At 40.1% G+C, this 23021-nt stretch overlaps 1 protein-coding gene across 3 annotated transcripts in view; it reads left to right on the forward strand.

The window, feature by feature from the left end:
* The first annotated feature begins 19297 nt into the window (after positions 1-19297).
* The window catches only part of LOC127447694 (neuropilin-2-like), a 98720-nt gene continuing 94996 nt past the window's right edge, over positions 19298-23021 (forward strand). For 2 of the 3 annotated variants that reach the window (XR_007898412.1, XR_007898411.1), the window contains exon 1: positions 19298-20258. Coding sequence is in view for 1 of the 3 variants with exons in the window: in XM_051709702.1 (XP_051565662.1) it covers positions 20186-20258 (73 nt within the window). In the remaining 2 variants the exon portion in view is untranslated. The remainder of the gene's footprint in view (positions 20259-23021) is intronic. The other variant, XM_051709702.1, reaches the window with a different exon arrangement.

Raw genomic sequence — 23021 nt, forward strand, 5'->3', positions numbered from 1 at the left:
AGGTCCAAGATTGGCCACAACCCACCGTCTTTTTTCAGTACGATGAAGTAGGGGTTGTAAAACCCCTTCTTCATCTCGGCCAGAGGGACAGGTTCTATTGCACCCTTCCGTAGGAGTGTGGCGATCTCCGCGCGCAAGGTAGCAGCATTTTCGTTCTTCGCCAAGGTGAAGTGGATACCGCTGAACCTGGGCGGATGCCTGACGAACTGAATCGTGTAGCCGAGTTGGATGGTCCGAATCAACCATCGCGACGGATTGGAAAGCGCAAGCCACGCATCCAAGTTCTGCGCGAAGGGGAACAAAGGGACAACCTCGTCGGACATACCAGCAGGTGGGGCCTCGCGGCAGGGTGGAGCTTGAGGTGCCACACCATGTCGTGTCCGTGCTGAGTCTAGGGACATAGAAGCACTTACCTGGCTCCTTGTGACCACCACCAGAACAGCCTGGGATGGGGGAGAAAGAGGTCTGTCCTCGCAACCCGTGGAGACTGTCATATTGGGGGCGAATCTGTGCCACAGCTGGGCGCGCAGGGGCGGGGAGATGGCCACTGGAGTGCCAATCCTGCAAGGGTCGAGAACTGCTGGGCAAAGTCCTCGACGGTGTTGCCGAATAGGCCAGCCTGGGAGATAGGGGCAGCAAGGAACCGTGTCTTGTCGGCCTCACCCATCTTGACCAGGTTGAGCCAAAGGTGGCGCTCCTGGACCACTAATGTGGACATCGCCCAGCCGAGTGACCTTCGTCACCCAGAGAGTTCCTGCATCAGATCTGGGGTGGAACTACCCTCATGCATTTCTTTTAGCTCCTTGGCTTGGTGGACCTGCAGGAGAGCCATGGCATGCAGGGCAGAGGTGGCTTGTCCAGCAGCACTGTAGACTTTGGCTGTCGGGGACGATATGAACCTACAGGGCTTGGACAGGAGCTTTGGGCGTCCACGCCAGGTGGCGGTGCTCTGCGGGCATAGGTGCACCGCGAGCGCCTTATCCACCAGGGGAATCGCCGTATAGCCCCTGGCCGCCCCGCCATCGATGGTAGTGAGGGCGGGGGAACTGAGAAATCGGGACCGCAGTAAAAGGTGCCTCCCACAATTTTGTCAGCTCCTCGTGCACTGGAGCGGGGCGTGGCTGCTTTGAGCGGCGCCGCAAGCCCAGGAACCAATCATCGAGCCGCGAGGGTTTGGGGAGAGTGGAGGGTTCCACTCTAGCCCGACGCTCGCGGCCGCCCGGGAAAGCATGTCCGTCATTTCTGCATCAGCCTGTGACTGGGCAATCGTCCCCAAAGGGGGGAGCCCAGCTGAGGCTTCTGCGTCTGACTTACGAAAGCAAGCCACGACCACAGCATTGCCATGGTCATGTTCTGGTCATGGTCATGGGCTCCATGTGGGTCGTGCCCAGACACAAAAGACAGCGATCGTGACCGTCTGAAGTTGAGAGGTAACGACCGCAACCAGGAATAACACACAAACAGAAAGACACGTTCCGTGTGTGCTGCTCTTTAAGAGAAATATACTCTTTTAGGAAAATATACTCTCTTTTTTCTGCCGAAGCGCCCAGGGGCATTCTCTGCAGTGCACCAGTGCAGAGGAGGGAGAAGCCGCTGAAATGCACCGTCAGATCCAGCAGATCTAGATCCAGATCTACCGTTCGGCTCCGAAGAGAAAATCTGAATGAGTGGTTGCACGCCAGCTACTTTTATAGCCGTATGTCCGGGGGAGTGGCATGCAAATACCACTCGCCAATTTTCATTGGCCTTTTATCAAAGACCAGAGGTGTCTCGGAGTGTCCCCTAGTGTCACTACATCGACACAACATTGAGTGAGTGACAGATAGGAAACTACAACTACACTCACTTATATTTTGTAACCCAGATGAACATTATTTATTATTGTCCAGCCAAGTTTATTATTGTAATATGATTCTGAATTATTCTTATTTTGAGGATTTGTTTGATACAATAGTAATATATTTTTGTTGTATTTACTTCACCTTCACCTGTTGCTTTTATTTTGACAGAACAATGATAGTGCACTGCAATGTCAAACTCTATTTGACTGTTTATAATGTTCCTCATTGCAAATCTGGTAAAACGCTGTCACCTCCTACATTTCTGTGACACTGTGTCATGTTTTTACATTTGTATTATAACTTAAAGTGGAATCACATGTTTTGAATTGCACAAATGGGTGCACCTGTAGCACATTACCTTCATAATGCATGTGAACCGCTCTGAGGCAGCTCAAAACAGCGTATCCGTGTGTGTACACAGAACAACGCATGACTCGTCACCCACTGAGCGTTTTGCTCAGCTTTCTCTCCGGGGCCTCCCCGATGTCCAGGGCCCCACACGTTTGAGTGGTGGTTAACAGTAGCGGTCTACTGCTTTTGGGGCCAACCAGAAATGTCTTCTATTGGGGGGAAAACATAAAAAAAATAAAAAATAATGGAATTATTTAATCATTTAAATTTTAAATGTAAAAGTAATTTTAAAACAATGATTTTTTTTTATTTTTTTATTTTTAAAATAATAATAAAAAATAAAAAAAGTGCAAAATAATGTTGTTTTATGGTTAGGGTTAGGGTTCATTTTAATTAGCTTTATATAAAAACAATAGAAGTCAATGGCATGTCCCCATTTAGTAAATGTGTCTGCATGCATGGGTTAGTGAGTGATTAAATGGGCATGTGTGCTATAATAAAGATGGCAGTCTTCAAAAGAGGTTCCTATATAAAAAGTCTTTGATTTACGTCCATCCTATGTCCAGTCAGAGCATTATCTGAGTTTCAAATAAAACCTTTGAGCACCTCACTATCAGCCCATATGGCTCTTATAATCTACATGGAGTAATTCAACACGCTCTCAGTGTCATACACTGGATGAAGGTCATTTTGTTAAATTTGGTTAGTTTAGCTAAAGTCAGTAATCAATAACTTTTCATTTCAGAGAAGCTGTGATTTCCTCACTGGGTCACATTAATCACAGTCTATTTGAATGGGTCTTTTCACTTGAAGTATGGCAAAGTCAGTAGAGGAAACAACAATTAATCATGTCTAATTAAAAATTAATGTTGCCATTTTCATCTTTCTTTTCAGTTTTTTTCCACCTCACTTCCTGTGACTCCTGGATTGCCAGTGTTGTGTGTGCATGTGTTTGTGTGTATTTGTGGGTTCTGGGGCAGACAGAGGGTTTTGATGGGTAATGGGATAAGGTAAATGAGGGGGGTTTCTGAGAAAGCAGCAGATGTTGACCCCCTTGTCTCCATCTCAGTTTGTCAGTGTGATGCTTCTCAATCAATTAGGCTGAGTTAATCAGTCACTCATATCAGATGCTCAGTGAACCGTCTCACTGACACTCCAATGCCAAATTGAATTCGAAGGCCACACACACACACACACACACACACACACACACACACACACACACACACACACACACACACACACCATCTTCTGTTTTTTCTACCTCAAGCCCACAATAGCATCTTAAAATAAATCACTTGTTAAAACACAGGGTATAAAAGCCCCTTAGAGGTGCACTCAGTAATTTTTTCCTCATTAAAAAAGTTGAACTCCTAAGGACATGAAATTTAATTTAGCAATATATGTAGGAAATCATGACCACTCACATTAAAATGAAGTCTCCAGTCATATCAGTAACCTATTCACTCGTGAAAATCGTACAGGTGCAATCGTACACGACACGACTTTACGACCTGGCGAATTCTGGAGCAATCGCATGAATTTACCCTCTATTTATCATTATAAGACATAAAGCCAGAGAACATTGATTTAATTCCTCATAGCTTGTGATTTAGAAATAAAATAGAAGGCTGGCATGGGGGCTGCATTGGCTGAAAACTCATCTTCTTATAAAAAATAAAAAAAAATGGATACTTATTACAAATGCTGTCCAACATTTGACAGATTAAGATTTCAAAGGGAGGTTTTGTGATTTTATGACTGCATACATCAATCATAACGTCAGTGTGTTGTTGCCAGTTACTGCATGATAATAAAGTGCACAAAATGGTCATGATTAAAAAGAGAGTATGGAAAATTCAATACAATTTCTGTTGGTTATACTTGGATTTAATTTAAGCGCAAACATGACGTTTAGTGCAGAATTCTGAGTTATTTTAGAGGAGTAGGCTACTTGTATTATTCAGCTTTAGATGTAGGCTATGTTCTTCTCATCTGTGTTACTGCTTGAATGTTGATAGCAGACATTCTGAAGAAGATCCGTGTGGTCTTGTCCATGTGAACGCAATTTAAAGCCGCACGTAGGAAAGCTTAAAAATCATATTAACGCAGCAGTTAATTGACAGGTAGAACTTTCATCCTAGAAGTCCTTTGTTGCACCAGAAATGCACTTGGAGAGTTCTATCACATATCCACTATTGTGTATATACAAATATAACAGATGCTATATCCCCCTAAATGGTGCCCTAGAAATGTAAGCGCAGCGTAGTTCATGCGGGAAGACTAGCAGCTGTACATCATCGCACCATTAGCTAGGTAACTCCTAGCCAATCACATGTAAACCAATGCTTTATAAGTCTGCTCACAATCTATCACATTGCTGTTTCAGTGTGCTAACACGGCAACCTCCACCACCCCACCACCACTAGTTGAGTCCCGTCCTGCATGGGGGTAGGCTCCTCGCCCCTGCGATGGGGCTTACGCCAAAGAGAGACATTACATTTCTGTTTTATATTCATCAAATAAATGTCATCTTGAATCTCACTCAAGTCTGCGAGTCTTCCTGATAGAACTGAAACGAATGCAAGTGTGACAAATAAAAATAGACCATGGCAGAAATGTGAAAACGTCAGAGTGATAAAGATTGTTTTCTAGTGCAACCTGGCAAATGATTTGTTTAAAGAGCAGAGAACAGTATGGCATTTCTGTAGAATCATTCCCAGTGATGTGGTCATGAATAATATGGGAAAAACCACAGTTTTAACATGACCTTTTTCTCCAAATGTGTAAAAGCTTCATGAACACTCAGTTTACATTGATGGTGTGAGTTGTAACACTTTCTCCTGATTGTAGATCAAGAAATCGGCCCGAATTTTTAAAACATTTTTAAAAATTATCGGGAGGTCGTGAGTTGCTCGTAAGCTGCTCGTAATTCCTCTCACACGATGCAACCACACGAGAACCAACAATTTCCACGCGATCTTTCCCGACTGGAAAAAATCGGTCAGAGTTTGCACAACAGCCGAAAATTGCACCGTATATGCCCGCCTTAACCGCCCTGTTATTTGACACTTTCACTCATTGATTAAAGTAATCGTGGCTTATTGTGAATAGTGAAATTCTACAATGGCATCTGAAACAGAAAACTATTGATTTTAAATGATGCTGCATCCAATCCGCTAAGTGTCAGTGTAAGTCCAAGATGACACAAAGATGAAAGTTACTGAGTGCACCTTTAAGAAAAAATTTGTTTTTGTTAAGATCCCAAAATGTATGATGGATGAAAAAAGAATATATTTCCTTTCACTGAATATTGATGGAGCAATATAATTTGTGTAAGAAAAGAAATGGTAAAAGAAGTTTGTTTTGATTAAAAATAATGACTAGACACCATATGCGAATGCTTGTGACGTTGCAAGATAGTGACCTCATGCAGTGAAATCATGGATCAGGACCTTTTGGACAAACAGGTCTTTAGGATAAAATAGGAGCCAAAAGGGCCTTTTGCTCACTGGGGGCCTTTAGTCTCATTGTACCCTAACATTTTCGTTTTCTTAAAAATGACAAGTGAAAACTTTGATGAACATTTAGGACTTGGAAGTTATTTTACTATCTTTGTCTTGATGTGTTTATAGCTCAAAATATACTAAATCAATCAGTGTATTTATCTTAAAACACACTCTTTTCCATATCTTTTCCTCTTCCTCTCTTTACCCATTTTGGTGTATGCTCAGAGAGCAGTTGCACCCTGCTCAATTTAAACAATACTGTTTAGTGATTCATTACTTTAAACCTCTGGGATCGACGGACTGCTGGATTTTTTCCTCATAACAGCGGAAACAACTTAAAATACTCCGTCATTTTTGGGCATACAGATAAGTGTAAGACATCATTAGAGACTCTAAAGGGTCTACTTTTATTTGTGTACACTCACAATAACAACAAAATATTGTGCTTTTGTAAAATAAAGAAAATAAACAGGGTGCGCTTTCAGTCGTCTCTGTCTCCGCGAGCATCTTTCTGAAACACGTCACAAAAATGAACTGAAACTCCACGAATACTTATCACAGAAACATGAAATATATGTCTAAAGAAAGCTTAAAATGTCTACTTTTAAATAAAACAATTCAAATTTAAAACAAATATTCTCCTGCAATGTAATCTGTATGAAACAAAGCGATGTACAGTTTCTCCTGGCTCAGCTAATTATCCCTAATGAGATCACACCCACCAGCAGAGCGCGCTATTCATACGGTAATGTACTGAGACAATCAATGCAAATTGTAAACGCCCCCAACAATGCCTTAAAAAATATCAAGTTCATTCACTTTTCTGCGCGTTTGGAAGATGGCACGCTACACAGGTGAGGAAGCTCCTGGATAGTGACGAAGAGTTCACATTTTCCTCAGAAGAAGAGCGGAAATCTGACAATGAATGTTTGAAGAGCGACTTGATCCAGCCGAGGATACAATTTCGGATGAGTAAGTCATTTAGTTTTACTTACATATTAGTTGACATGCTATTTTATATAAATGTACATATTTTACTAGTTAGACTATTTTCAGACTTGCCAGCTAGTATTCAGAGTATTGAAATTTGAAATATGTCCTAATAGGCAAGTTTTCGTTACATTTAAATGTTGTTTCTGCTAAAGTAGGTATTTAAACTGTATGCTGTATGATATAAATATGATATGTAATATGATATAAAAATAATATGAATGTTTAGATTATATTTTAACTAGTGTTTATGCTACCTCATTATCATCAACAAAGCTTGTGCTTGCAAATATCTGTTCGGGTGTAAATGTGTAAAATGTGCTGTAAATATGCCCATATTAGAAAATCAGCATATTAGAATGATTTCTGAAGGATCATGTGACACTGAAGACTGCAGTAATGATGCTGAAAATTCAGCTTTGATCACAGGAATAAATTGCATTTAACAATAAATTCAAATAGAAATTCAAATAAATGCAGCCTTGCTGAGCAGAAGAGACTTCTTTTAAAAACATTAAAAAATCTTACAGATCTAAAAACGTTTAAATGGTAGTATAGGTCTAAAGTTTAGAAAATGTATAGTCAGATTACTTCTTTTAACTTAAACTTGATTTTGTGAATAAGTTACAAACAATACATTCAATCATTAAGTCTCCTCACATTCATTCTCTCTCAGGGGAGGGGTCTTTGTCCCCTCAGGTGTGAATCACATCAGTATTCATGATCATCCACGCCTCCTCGTATATGGCCTTTCTAACACTAAAAGTGTCTTACAAAAGTTAAATGACTATATTGTTTTGTATGAATGAGTGATCAGGATAGTTTTCACATCATTTTATAGCAGAAACTCTAGGTTACAAGATCCAGTCCTCAAAAGTATTGTGAACAAATGTTTAGTATATGTTATATGGCCTTATTTCAGTGACTTTTTTGTTTTTTCAAAAACCATGCATAAACGTTATTTTCTCAAAAATACAAACATGTACATACATGTAGTTCACATATTATTGTAGCCCAGTTTGTGCTGAATACAGTTTTATCAGACTTTAGCCATAAATATGTTTTTAAGCAACTGAAAAAAGCACAAATGTCAAGGCATGTCAAAACTTCTCCAGGGCCAAAAACAACTTCAGACCCCAGAGGGTTAAAGTGCCCTTTTTTCATTCACTATCTTCTGTTGCCTTATTGCCATTGGCTTTCTAACCCTCTAAATCCTTAGAATTAATACTAGGCCTGTGGAAGCCTTTAAAAACTACTGTAATTGAATTTAAGCTCTAAAGAAAAGAAAAGTCCTAGTCACAATTACTTTAGTGAGTTTTCCTACATTTTGCAGTAAAAATTTGCTTTTTTGACTGCTTTCAAGGTCATTTTCTTTGCTTACTGTTATTTAAGTTGATTTAAGAGCATTTGTGTGTGACATTCATTTCTTAATGACTATCTAAAATTATTCAGTTTATTGTCATTTTTATGTGACTGTCAGAAATAGCACTCTGTTTTATAACTGATCAAACACTCAGTGATGAAAGGCTTGGGACACAGAACAAGGTAAAACTCCATGTGTTTCAATTACATTTAATTTTACTGTGTCTCAAAGATGTAGAGAAAAATTACCTAACTGGAGAAAAATGCAGATGCCTGAATTTCTGTGTTCATTACTCAAATTGATTACCCAAATGGTGACTCACTTTGATTGCATGCTGTGAACAGAGCAGAAATGTCAGTTGATACTGCACTGTTCTATGTGTTTACTTTTGATTAATCAAATGTTTACGATTGCGAGGGAAAATAAAGATTTGCAAGCTTGCTTTGCCTAGGGTAATGCTGCAAATATTAATCTCAAACAGTAACGCACAATCATCAACTCCCCTCATTTATACTCATAACTCAAAGAATATATTACAAAAGTGCTTATATCAAAGCACTCTGTGCCTCCTGCACTGATGTATGTTGTGAAATAAGAGATGTTGTCAAGGCTTTTTTCTGCCCAAAGAGCTTTAGCCTTGGCAAATCACAGATTGTCCATATCGTTCCAGTGAACCCTTTAAAACCAGACAGATTCCCTTCCCTCCTTATAGAGGGCCAGTGTTTGCTTATATCCAAAGTAATATCAAAATTTTACTAATCAAACAATCAGGGGTCCTTGTATGTAAATCTCCAAATTGTGTTCTTTCCCTCTGCTAAGCTTAAAGATGAACATTCTGTTATCCTTTATTCACCCTCATGTCATTCCAAACATGTATGCCTCTCTTTCTTGGAACACTAAAGAATATGTTTAACAGAATGTTGATGCTGCTCTTTACCATGCAAAGAAAGTGAATGGTGAACAGTGCTGGGTAGATATCTTCTTAACTGTAATATGGTATTGATTACAAATTACATGAGTAAAGTTGTAATTGATAACTTAATCTCTTGGATTACATGTTTTAGGTTACATAATCTGATTACTTTCGGATTATTTCCGACCTAACTCTTGTTTATTTGGTGTCACATGCCTTTGAGTAGGATAGTCTTGTACCATTTTGACAAAAATACAAAGAGAAAGAAAATATATTTAATTCTTTATTACCAACAAAAAGAAGACAATGAGCACTCATAACATTACAAATAGCTCCTGAAGTTTGCAGACGACACCACAGTCATTGGCTTCATCTGCGACGGTGACGAGTCTGCATACAGAAGGGAGGTTGAACAGCTGGCTGTCTGGTGTGGTCACAACATCTTGAGCTGAACATGCTCAAAACAGTGGAGATGATAGTGGACTTCAGGAGAAATCCCCCCACCACCACCACCATCACCATCACCATCCTGAACAGCACTGTGGCAGCAGTGGAGTCATTCAGGTTCCTGGGCTCTACCATATCTCAGGACCTGAAGTGGGACACCCACATAGACTCCATTGTGAAGAAGGCTCAGCAGAGGTTGTACTTCCTTTGCCAGCTGAGGAAGTTCAACCTGCCACTGGAGCTGCTGACTCAGTTCTACTCAGCCATCATTGAGTCTGTCCTGTGTACATCTATAACTGTCTGGTTTGGTTCAGCCACCAAATCAGACAGAAGGAAACTACAATGGACAGTCAGTACTGCTGAGAGGATTATTGGTGCCCCCCTGCATACCCTCCAAGACCTGTACGTCTCCAGAGTGAGAACTCCCTTTTTGAACTGTTGCCCTCTGGACGGTGCTACAGAGCAATCAGCGCCAGGACAACTTCGGTACTGGATTGCCACTTATTATAACAAACATGAACAAAATGGAAACTTCTGCTCAAGAACTGTAAATGTTTCTTCTGCATTAGACACATACCTGACGAAAGGTATTTCAAAAAGTGGTGGTGACAAAATTGCCAAAGGCAAACATTGGTAGTGACATGTCCCACCAGTCCCACCTGTCAATTATGCCTATGATGTAATCTGTTACTATGCAGGACTGATGATCAGGGGCTGTCAAGATCCAAAAAGCACTTAAAACACCATAAAAGTACCATAAACATTATATCCCAAGGTTACCAGAGCATGCCAGATCCATCTCCGGTCCTGCCTGATGTCCGATTCCCACTGTGTCGCTGAGTGATGATGACTAACTGCAGCATGTGCCAGCCAGACTTTACTTAAGTCTACTAAGACGGACTTCACAGAAGATGATTTGATGCAGACTCAAAGACATGGGATTCTTCATGAGCCACTGCCTGAAGCATGGGCTCAGGATGGAGTTCACCAAAATTACCTGCTATAAGCTTCCAGCCAGACTGCGATGCTCCTCACTGAATGATACCTATATCAACTTGGTCAAAGGAGGGACAATACTGTCTTAAACTACATAGAAAATTAATTAACCATTAACAAAAGCCTTCATCAGCCAAAATCAAAGGACAATGCATCTACGTGTATTTCCTCAGTTAATTCGGGATGACTTCAAGGACTTTAACACTAAAATTTACAGTTAATATAAAATCATTTTGTTTAATCATTGACCCACAACACTTACATAGTTTACTAATTTTAACCACTAATATTTCTGAACATAAATAACTAATATTGACATTATATTCATTAATTTTCTGTTATAGCATAATTTCATGTACAGCTGCTTTGAAACAACATCTGTTGTGAAAAGCGCTATACAAATAAATTTGACTTGACTTGTGTGCTATATTCCAAGTCTTTTCAAGTCATTCAATGGTTCTGTTTGAGGAACAAGTCGATATTTAAGACTTTATTCACTGATAATCTTCATATAAATCACTGTAGCTCCCAAATCTCATTTATTTATATTCAGATATGGCAGGACAAGACGTATCACACCAGGTTTGACATCAGTGATGACAAACATTATTGGTTCTTGCATGTCTTGTTACTGATCTTGATGCACCAAATACGAATATGTGTCTTCAAAGATTTTTTTTTTTCTTTTCGAGATTTTAGAGCTACAGCATAGTGGAAGATTATCAGTGAAGGGGAAGTATGACGTTGTATTTGGAATATATACAACAGTTAGTTCTGGTCCTCGAATCTGATTGAACAAGAGACTTTCCATGAGTACTGATGTCTTAGAACATCAGCACTCGGACGCTTCACTGTTTGTATAACTCTGCTTGTGTTTGTGCCATTCTAAACTAAAGTGTAAGAGCAGTGCAGATGTGTAAAAAGCTAGATGTGTCTCTTTACATTTATTTTTGTGACATCACAGATTTTAGCCAGCAGGTAGCAGCAAACGACATTTTTTTTTGTGTTTAAATAAGTCAGCTGAGGTGAGGTGCATAGCCAGTCAGTCAGTATTTTCATTCATCAGCACTCTGTGATTTTTTTGATAAATTTTACACTACTAAAGCTGGGAAAACAGCTTTAAACTAACAACTTCAGCATTAAGGCTCATCACAGCTGAGACACAACAGACTGATTAATTACACAAACTCAAGGTACCTACCTCTTACTGGAGTTTTTACATTGGAGAGGATATACTATTCAAAACAGTGGAGGACATTGTGGTTTCTATTCAACTTATGCGCCAGAGAAACTAGCATGCAGCAATCTTGACAGTCTCTGACCATCTTATAATGTCATTTTTGGAGTGTTAAACCGGGACAGAGGGAGGGGTACAACTAACAACTATGTTTATACACACACACACACACACACACACACACAAACACACACACACACACGCAAGCACACACATGTGGAAGTGTGTTTTCTTTTCTATTCTGTTTACAACCATTTTAATCATATTTAAGCCTCTAAAAAATTTAGGGTGACAATTTAATTTTAAAAAGTACAGTTGTAATTTTCTTAATGTTGAACTTGCATGTGTAATAATATGAGCTGTCACTATTGGAAATTTCATATCAGCTACACATTTTAACACAAATTATTAACAAGTTGAAATCAAAAATTTAAGCAGAATTACACGTATAACAATTAAACGCCTGTATTATGAAAAAGTGCAGTGTGTCATAGCTGTCTAAATGTGATCTGCCAGGTCCAATTTACTTCTGAGTTTGTCGGAAAAAACAAACATTTACAGTGACATTAAAAACACCTCACTAACATTTTCACGTAGTAAAGGGGTGCTGTAAACACATCAACTCTTGGTGGAAAATATTTCCTGTGCTCCCACATGTAATCCATTTTGATTGACTGTTCTCAGTAGCTTCAATACAAACAGGAAGTTAGATGACAAAATTTGGAAGAGCGGAGTGCTGAAAAGGGGCGGGCTGAATAAGGTGAATAGTGAATGACTCTTGCGCACTGGCTAACGCGAAATAGGGAGGAATTCCCCGTTTGGATGGCTATTTTTCCACAGAGAAAATAGGATGCATTTGACAAAAATTACATTATCTTCAGAAAGCTGACTAACATACTACAGAATCTCTGCTTGGGAGTGGCAGCAGACGCAGGTGATCACACACGCTCCATCTCTCTCTCTCTCTCTCTCTCTCTCTCTCTCTCTCTCTCTCTCTCTCTCTCTCTTTCTCTCTCTCTAACACACATACGCACACACACATACATCCATTCTTGTTTCTCCAATAACTGTTTGTTAAACAATTGTTAAAACAGGCCAAGCTGTGATACTAGTTCTAAAGTGACGTTGTTGAGAGGTTTGGACGCATCATTTGGTTTGAACCAGAAACTGCAGATCCTGATCTGTCACGTAAGAAAGTAGTTCCATGCACAAATGCGTTTTTTGTGACTGTACTCAGTTTTTCCTCATTTTTTAAAAATGCACTTGTTAATTGAACTCTTGTATTTAAGCAATATCACACCTGCAATTGTGCTATGTGGCCCTAAATCAGCACTGCTGTGATTACCTACAGCACTCGGCCTGTGGCCGAATCACAGCAGTGCTGATGTAGGGCCATATTTCACTCTTGCTCACGTGATATTGCTTAAATAGTGCGCAGGACATATGGACTGCTCTTTTATCATTTTTGGAGCTTGACAGGCTCTGGTTGTTGTATACAGGAGAAAGATTTTTTTTTTTTCACAATTCTCTTTTTGGTGGGTGAAATATCTCTCTGCTTATGCATGCAAGGAAAGGTCTGGTCTGGGGAAAAACCTGAAGACGTTCTCTGAGGACAATCACCTATTTGTCAGAGTTCCTGCTGGCCATATTTACAATAAACAGTCGATAGACCTGAACACAGATGGACACGTTAGTTCTAAACACATAATTAGAGAAAAAGACAGAAAACTGAGAGAATGGATGAGAAAGATGAGGCATAAATGTAACATTCATGAGTTGCAGATAAGTAGCTCTATAGGAGACCACCACACTAAAGAATAAAGAAGAGTGAGAGGGAGAAGACCTCGGTGTTTCATCAGTGTTCCTTCACATTCTCTGGTCTCTGTGCTTGCTTAGATCCCAATCAGCTCAATGGGATTCCACAGACTGCCTTATCAGTGTTAGAAACCCTGGCCTCCGACCCCCAGGCTTATCAATGACCAGTGTTTGAGATGTGGGGAGAAACCCATCAGGTGATCAACTTTACAGGCAATCATTGAGCTCACCCCATGCATTTCACTTACAATGTGTGTGTAAATATGTGTTGTTTTATGGTTCTGAGATACTGGCGTTTTGATGTTATGTAATTAAAACTAAGATCAGGAGGTATACGACAATTGTCTATGTGCTGCAGAGAATTAATGCCCCTTTTACACTTTACAGTGCCTGTTCATTTACATTTCATTCAGTCCCACACAAATAACTGCCTGCAGTTATGTCATATAAATGAGAGATGGGTATATGCAGTGATTACCAAATTAAATCCCAAATCAAAGAAAAAGAAATTGTGTTTACAGATATACAGCAGGCCATAGTTAATATATCGTATCCTGGAGGGGGTGAACAACACATTGAAAAATGAGCTATTGAGAAGATAATTAGAAATGACTGAGTATCATTTCTCGTCGTGATTCATCAGGTTTAGATATCATATGGATATCAAGTCCACATTTATTTGAGTAAATTGAGTAAAATCTCTTATTGGCTAAAATTCTGCCTTAATGAATTCTACATAGACTGCCACCCATTAGTTATATGCTTTTGATTAAGCACAAACTTAAACATTAACGTTCAGTATGATGAGAGTGTTTTATCTATAGGCTTAAATTCTCCTGTTCCTTGATCCAGCAATGCTTTCAGCTGTCTCCCTTGGCAGACACCTGCCCCCTCATGGTTCAAAATTTAACTGCATCAAGTCCTAAGGACTTGGATGTAGGGAATACGCAGGCCCTCTGATAATGATGATGCTTTTGAATTTAATTATTTAATTAACTCTGATAACAATCAAAATAATTTCATCTGTAACATTAGTTGTGATGATTGCTTGCGACACCTTGACCATTAAAACACAATATGACCGGCTGATGAAGTAATATTCTGAGACCAATTAAATTCTGCACTTATTTAAAAGGTTACAATATTAGCAAGGGCCAAAGCATCCAATGGCCTCCTGTTCTCTGCTAGTAAGTGTGTATTTCTTTGGGCTGGTTTAAATGAATGTGAGCATGTGGAGATGAAAAGGCCTTGTGGGAGTTGGATGGCTTTGTGGATAATGAGAAGCACAGTTTCCTCCACCACTATTCTTCTGTATGAACCCCAGGACACCGCTTCAACCTGCAGTGATAATCACACCAGAGGTGACCACAGCTGACACGCAGCAGTAAATAGAGAAATAAAAGCCCGCTCCTGCAGACACCTGGGCCTAAGATCTACTGTGTTCAGATGTAGGTTTACTGCATCCAGCGCAACTTCTGTACACAAACAGGCAGATCAGAGAGGATAGATATGATTGCTGGGTTTGGATGTTTGTGTGTGTGGGCAGTGGATGAAATCGAGAAGCAGATATAACTCAAAGGGTCACCTGAACATGGGGACAGGCTGATTGGAAGTGTCTATGTCACTAGTAAATGGGCAAAGCTATGTTTCAGCAGCAGAGTGAAGCTCCACTTTAGTGAGCCGCTAATATATATGTACTGTTGATATACTGATGTACTGTTCTTCGGAGGAAAGGTAAGTTCAGTTTATTGAGGAGACCTATGAGAGAGACTAACAGTGTGTTTGTTTTTGTATGTGTGTGGCTACATTAGATCAAAAACATACTTTACACAAGTACGCACGGTCTAGTTGAACATGCTTAATGTGAGTTCTTGTGTTACTGTGGCGGTAACAAACCTCATTACTCAAAGGGGCAATAGAGTTACCTTTAAATGTCTGCCATTAAAGGGATAGTTCACCCAAAAATAAAAATGATCTTATCATTTACTCACCATCATGCCATCCCAGATGTGTGTGACATCCTTTCTTCTGCAGAACACAAATTAAGATTTTTAGAAGAATATTTCAGCTCTGTAGGTCTGCACTGTACAATGCACATGTATGGTGGCCAAAAATGTGAAGCTATAAAAAGCATATAAATGGAGCATAAAAGAAATCCTTACAACTCCAGTGGTTTAATCCATGTCCTCAGAAGTGATATGATAGGTGTGGGTAAGAAACAGATCAATATTTAAGTCCTGTTTTACTATAAATTGACCTCCCCACCCTGTAGGTGGCGATATGCACGAAGAAAATAAAAGAAGAACTCTTAGGCGAGAAGAGCGCTTTGGAGGGCTGTTTGAAAGTGGAGATTTATAGTAAAACAAGGACTTAAATATTGATCTTTCTCACCCACAACTATCATATCGCTTCTGAAGACATGGGTTTAACCACTGGAGTATGGATTACTTTTATTCTGCCTTTATGTGCTTTTTTGAGCTTTTTTGAGAAGAAAGAAAAAACATTGGGGATGGCATGAGTGTGAGTAAATGATGAGAAATGTTTCCTTTTTGGGTAAACTATGCCTTTGAATTATTATTATTTTATTATTTAAACTTATTAAGCAACTTACGTTATTATTCAGGTAAGTTGTTATAAATATATAGACTTACATTCTCTGTTGCTCTGCCATTTCAGTAGTTGACTTAAAAGAGACAGTTCACACTAATGTCTGCTCTAGCACCTCTTGTGGCAACCTTAATACTGCAGCGTATATTGCGTTATGTTTTAAATTGCAGTCTGACACATTTCGGAACGCAACAATGAACGAAACTGAGCTTGCATAGCAAGAAGCGCCTTTGATCAAATTTTTTTGCATAGAGTATGTTTCGGCCTTGACTCACTTATACAGAAGTGAGTAATTCAAGGTTATGATTTGGCTTGCTTTCTTTGGAACACTATGAATTAAAAGTCCTCATTATTGACTTGGCATGAGTGAGCATGCGGTCTCTCTCTGCGAAATGCTTGAACCTTTGTTGATAAGAGTTGAGAGGGAGAGCAGGGACACTATCTCATTCGCTATTCATCTTCCATATAAACACTGTTATCTGCTGTATGTCTACATTTATATCCATAGAAAAAAGATTCTCTGGTTTCAATCTAGTTCTGCTCCAGGCCCTGTACATCATCAAAAACTGTCTGCCCCACTTTGGGCGGCAAGCAGTTGCCCGTTCCAGCAGTGGTACACTATATAGCTCCAGGGCCTTGCTTAGCAAAGGTAATTGGATCTGGGTTTTAATCTGTGCAAAACGTCCAGAAGTAAAAGGCTACAGTAGTAGCTGTAAACAAGCAGATGTGTCAACATTGGCTCCTTTTTGGCTCAAGCAGTTCTTGAGCACGAAAGCTTATGGAAGATGAAGTAGAGCCACTGGTGGGACCGCAGCAGGGACTTTCCTGCCTTCAGGAACCTCAGCGCTTATACACACTCAACACTTTCCCCCTTGAGGCTGAGAGTGCAGATAGCCTCACCACCACACACAGAGGCTCCACTGTTCTACTGAGATCTCTTCATGCTCAGCCTGCCATTAGCCAATAAGATGGATGATCGCTGGTCTGCTGTGGGTCGAGGTGTGTGTGGACAGCTCAGGCCAGGCCTGTCAACACTTCAAAGAGAAGCCGTTATTTTGCGCTGATCCAAGACCTGTCCTCGCAACCTAAACTCTCAAACCTCAGCCACGATAGGTGACACTGCAGGACTGGTCTGAAGACAGTGTAACGGAGCAACCTTTATCAAGTATTACTGTTGACAGGCATAAGCTCCCAGGTCAAACAATGCAGTGGTCTCTAATGCTGAGAGATGGAGTCAGTAGGTTACTCTCAGAGAGATAAGAGCATACGGGCTGTCATTGTGGTGTTGTCGGGCTGATCTGTGAAACATCTCTTTGACTTGTTGATGATGATCAAGAAAATTCCAGTATATCGAAAGCAAATGTATGTTTTCTGCAGTTCCCATTTCTCTAATATGATTCTCAGCATTAACAGCTCAGGCGTGGCACAACACATGATTAATCATCTGACTTCAGTAAAACATGACCTGAAACTGACAAGTCATCAAACCAGAGAAAAACTTCCCCAGCTGTTTGCTGTCACAGTGTGTGCAGAGCGCCTGGCAGTTGATGGTTGAAAAGGGAGAAGTTTATTTCGGGCTCTTGCAGGGAAATGCTGTGTCATTAAGGCCACTGTACAGTAGTTAAAGGGAGAGTGGGGCCCTTATTGGCCCTATGTTGGGTGGATCAGAAGAGATCTACTGTGTGCACAAGAATATAGCTAGGAGTTTGGGTTCCTCATATTGATTATAGAAGCTTTGATGTGTGCAGTGTGGCTGATGAGGTTAAGTCCATAGCGCTGTTCTGTCTAAACCCTGTAACCTCCTGCTGTACCTTAATGTCTAATTTCTGTCATGTCTTCATATGTGTTGCTGTGTGCTGGAGTCCTAAATTAAAGGACTACTTGTGGATGGGCAGAGCCGGAGGGACTGTGCACTCCACAAAATCTGCTTTCTCTTCTCTTTTCAACAGCATCCCACATATCCTACCACAAACTTCTGCTTTCTGTACTTATTTTAACTTTGAGTGAGTGAGTGAGTGATTGATTGTGCGTGTGGGTATTTTTCAACAATGCATCAGTCACAAGAAAGTAAAAAAAAGAAAGTTTTCTGTTTCTGTCAAATACTAATTGTTATGATACATTTACCATTGGATTGTTTCAGCTTTTTGCATTTTTGCTTGGTGTTTGACCCCTATACCCTTGTTGATCGTTCTTGACTTGCTGTCAAAAACGTTTGCATTAATTCAACTTCAGCCACACATTACCATGCACAATGCCATATATCTATAGCCTTGCTCAACTCAGCATTTTCAGTTTTCAAGCTTAAAGGAATAGTTCACCCAAAAATGATAAATCTCTTATCATTTACTCACCATTGTTGCCTCAAACTAGTATGACTTTCTTCCGCAGAACACAAACTGAGATATTTAAAGGAAATATGATGTGTGTTTGTCCATACAATGCAAGTGAATGGTGACCAAGTTTCCAATCTCCAAAAAGTACACAAAGGCAGCATAAGAATAAGCCATACAACTCCAGTGGTTTAATCCATGTCTTCTGAAGTAACACAATCGATTTTAGGCATGAACAGAACAAAATGTAACTCATTATTGCTGTACATCTTGCTGTTGCAATCTTTAGGAACGATCATGATTTTAAGCTCAATTACTCTTCCTAGTACTTGACGCATGGGCAGAGTGCTAGATGGCGCTAGGAAGTGTAATAGAGCTTGAAGTCATGATCCCCAAGGAGACTGCTGTCAAGATTTATAGTCCAAAATAAGTTATATTTTGGTCTGTTCTCACCCAGATTCGACTGGATCACTTCTGAAGACATGGATTAAACCACTGGAGTCGTATAGATTTATTTTATGCTGCCTTTATGTGCTTTATGGAGCTTGGATATTTGGTCACCATTTACTTGCATTATATAGGCAAATATCATATCTCCAATTAAATATCTTCTTTTGTGTTCCGCAAAAGACAGAAAGGCATACAAGTTTGAGAGGACATGAGTAAATGATGAGAATCTTTTTTTTTTTTTTTTACTATTTTTGTTTTTACTTAAACTATTCCTATAAGTCAACTGAAGGGCATCACAACTGTTTCTGCTTCTGAAATCAATCATGCATCGAAGAGACAACATAATGGCAGCTTATACATAATTACCGTAATTGCAACAGTTTCCCTCTGTTGTTCTCTTATGTTATCGCTATATCTAGCATTGTTATTATCAGCATACAACGTCCACCAATGTCAAGAAACTCTCGAAACCAGAGTGTGGTTTCACATAGCCACGAGCGTTTGACGAGCCCGTGTGGCTGTGGGCGCTTCTGTTTCTCTCACTCGCCTTTTTATAGCGTAACTCCGGGACTAAAGCGAGTGGCTCGTCTTTAATCAGAGACTGGAGAGGCGGGCCGAGGTGCTGACTGTAATGCGATAGCTGCGCCTGTCCTTAATGCTATTACATCCACATGCTGCTGCCGCTCGAGACTCAGGGCTCAAACGCACAGACGCGCAGTGCCAAAGGAGCAGCGTAGAGACAGCGCGCGGAGGATCTCTATCACTAGACTTCAATTACGGATTCGCTTCACGAAAGAGCTGATCCGAGCGGCCTTTTTCTGACAGTTTTCGCCGTGAGTAGGGTTTCCCATGCGAGACAGAGCGTCTGGTAGTGGATTCTGGTGGAAAGAGAACGGGAAAACGCTTCTTGTCACTTGGATTTGAAGGCGCGAGCCCCGCTCAGTCACTCCACTCGCAGCTCGAGGAAATCAAGCCAGAGGTTATGCGCCCTCAGAAATATGTTTTCTGTCTGAACTCCTGCTTGTAAAGAGAAAGTTATTTAGTTTTATCCCGTTGTTTTATTTCATTGCTGTCGCTTCTGTTTAGGATATAATAGCCACAATGTTTCGGAGACGTTAATCAGAAAAGTCTGGGTTGAATTTACACATCCAACATTTGAAGCGTATTGAGAAAGCAGGCGGGTCGTCAAACAGAATAAATTGTTATAAGATTCAAGACACGAGCTGTTCTCAGTGGATACATTAGTGGACAAGAACAGTTTTAAAACAACAACAGAAGAACTTAAAGCTCTCACCATTTCCACTTAACGCACTGGGTGAATATTCACCCAGAAAAGATGGATTTATTCACAAAGCTCTGTGGATCTTTACTTGTCTTGTGTTTATCGGCTTTAGTTTATGGTGAAGAAGGTAAGCTTTTGTTGTTTTTGCCATATCTTCATTTTTGTCGTCCCTTTTCCTGAATCAGTACACTTTTGTCAGTTGTAGCCATTTATATTGCCCAAGACACAGATACCATATTATTGATATATTTCAGTTTTTGTATCATTTATATCGAATTGCATTGAATCTTAGTATCGTACCTTAGAATTGACAGACACCAAGCAGCAAACGTGCCATATTATACACTTAGGATACTTTTACAAAAAAAAAAAAAAAAAAGAAAAAGATAACAATGAAAAGAACAAAACCAAACTAATAAAATCAACACCAGATTAGGCTAAAGAGCCTCTTATATAAATAGTTGAAACAGGTTTAAATCAGGTTATGGGTGAAAGCTCCACGCGCGCGCAGCCAGTCTCATCCCCGCTGGAGGTGACGCACGCTCGGCATGAGCTCAGACAAACGCCGCGCTCTATATAGCACTCTTTTTACACACTTCTATCCATTTTTAAGTAGCTATGTAATGCACTCCATTAACTGTTATAATTTAAGGAATGTACCCCACAAACGCACATATACACAGTCCGGAGTAAATTGCACAGCTGATTATTTTGACATGAACGGGACGTTTTTACTCTAAATGAAATATCAGTTCTTTTTCTATTCACCTATTATAATGCACTGCAATATTTTTGTCGTACAGAGTCATAACCTGTCATTTACTGGTGTTTTTCTTGTCACAGTGTTCCCGTGTCATGGTTACTTAGTCTTGACGACTGTATTTGTGCAGCCGCGGGCAGATGATGGCACCTTCAGGGACTCATAAAGAATATTTGTATACAATGAACAAATATACCAATAGGGTATATATAAACTAGCCTATGTATGCTTGCACGGTTGCATATATGTGTATGCACGTTTATTATTATTTAAATGTTTTAGTAGCCTTTAGTTTGCTTTTTTAAATTATTTTATTTTTTATCTTTATGGTGTTTCTCGATTTAAAGACAGAATATCCAATCTGTCTTAAGTTAAACTAACTCATAAAACTCTTTTCAACCAATGATGAAGATGCGGACTTTTGTCTGTCTTGCAAATCTTTAAAATAAACAGCTGAAGATTGGGTAGGTTAATACAGTTTCCATCAGAGATCTGCGAGAACAACCGAGATTTACATTAGGCTACCAACCTGATTAAGTCATATAGTAAGGAAATTTGGACACAAATATTGCTTAGACTGGGCTTTTATAAATGAAAAAACGTGCGTGTAAATGATAACTTGGCTTTCACAGACTCGTCTGTGTTTTTACTTCTGTCTCATGTCTGAAACCTATTGCCAGACGTCATGAAGGGGATTTTTCCGTGTAATAGTCCGCGTTTATCGATTCTGTGGGTCACTTTCAAATGTAAATTTTTGTCTTATTAATTTATGGTAACTTTTTATTTCACAATATTGAAGGTATACATTCTGCATGTCAGGGGCGTAGATTCCAGGGGGGATGTAACCCCCCCCCCCCCCCCAATAATCAAAACAAGCAAGTACCCCCCCCTCCAATTATACCATGATTCATACTGTAACCCCCCCCCCCCCCCCAGTGATCAAGCCAAATCTACGCCCTTGCTACATGTTATTAGACTTATTTACAATAGTAAAGATGTGTAATTACATTGTACTCCCATCTTCACAAAATAATTACATTGTCTATTAAGTTGTTCAGCAGTACGCTGTTACTCATTATTTGTGCTGTGTTCAAATACACAGTGAACACTATAATACAAAGTGTGAATCATTCTTCTTCAAATCTTATGTCGGAACACTTATTTTCCTGAGATATTTAGTTTGGTTTTTGGTAATTTGTGGTTTTGTACATTTTTTATTTGTTATTTTTTTTCCTGTTTGCTCTTAGTACATTATTTTTTAATCCAGTAAAGTTCTTTTGGACTAAAGTGAGCTTTATTTTCCAACCAAATGTGGACGGCAGTGCTGCCAGACACAACAGATCTGCACCTGATCCGTGAAAGAGTTCTGCACGGGGGTCCTTCTGAAAGCCCAGCTATCTTTCCAACTCAACAACAGTGCCTTAGTTAGTCCATTTAAGCTCTAGACGTACTGAATCAGATGGATGAATTATTAAGAGAGAGAGAATGGCTTAAACATCTACTGCTAGGACTTCAGCCCTGCTGAAGTGAGCTGGATTCAGCAGCTGATGAAGCACACGCTACTATAGGGGGGAAGTCAGTAAGAGAAACCCTATGCGGGGAAAATATAATAAGGCAGAATGGCAGAGCTCTAAGTGTCTCATCACTGTGGTGAAATATCAGCTATTCATCAGCTGACGTTCACTCAGTGAAAATGAGAAACCTAATTGACTTCTGCCAGTCAGCTGCAGATATTTTCCAGCTCCTCACCTGTGGCAGTGGTTATGACTGTCGAGCAGATGAGGCATGTTTGGAAGGCTGCAGATGAGAGTAATCTACATGTTTGAGCCTGGAAAGAACGTGTCCACATGCTATTCCATATTTTCCTGGTGTGCCTATGGGTGCTAGCGCAGAGAGCGTGCTGTTGGCAAAGCTTTGGCCACCTGCGCCTGCAGTCAACGCTGCGATTGATTACATGCTTATGCAGCTGTGCAGACACACATGACTACCTGCAGAGCATCGCCAGCCACCAACACGCTCCAGAGAAAGTACAGCTACCGGCGCAGACCCAAAGGGTTGCCACTTTGAAATCGGGCTTTGCATGGTTTAGTACAAATCAGTCTGCTGATGGGGGCCGCTTCGTGTCGTGCT

Source organism: Myxocyprinus asiaticus, chromosome 11, assembly GCF_019703515.2.
Source record: "Myxocyprinus asiaticus isolate MX2 ecotype Aquarium Trade chromosome 11, UBuf_Myxa_2, whole genome shotgun sequence".
NCBI classification, from domain to species: Eukaryota; Metazoa; Chordata; class Actinopteri; order Cypriniformes; family Catostomidae; genus Myxocyprinus; species Myxocyprinus asiaticus.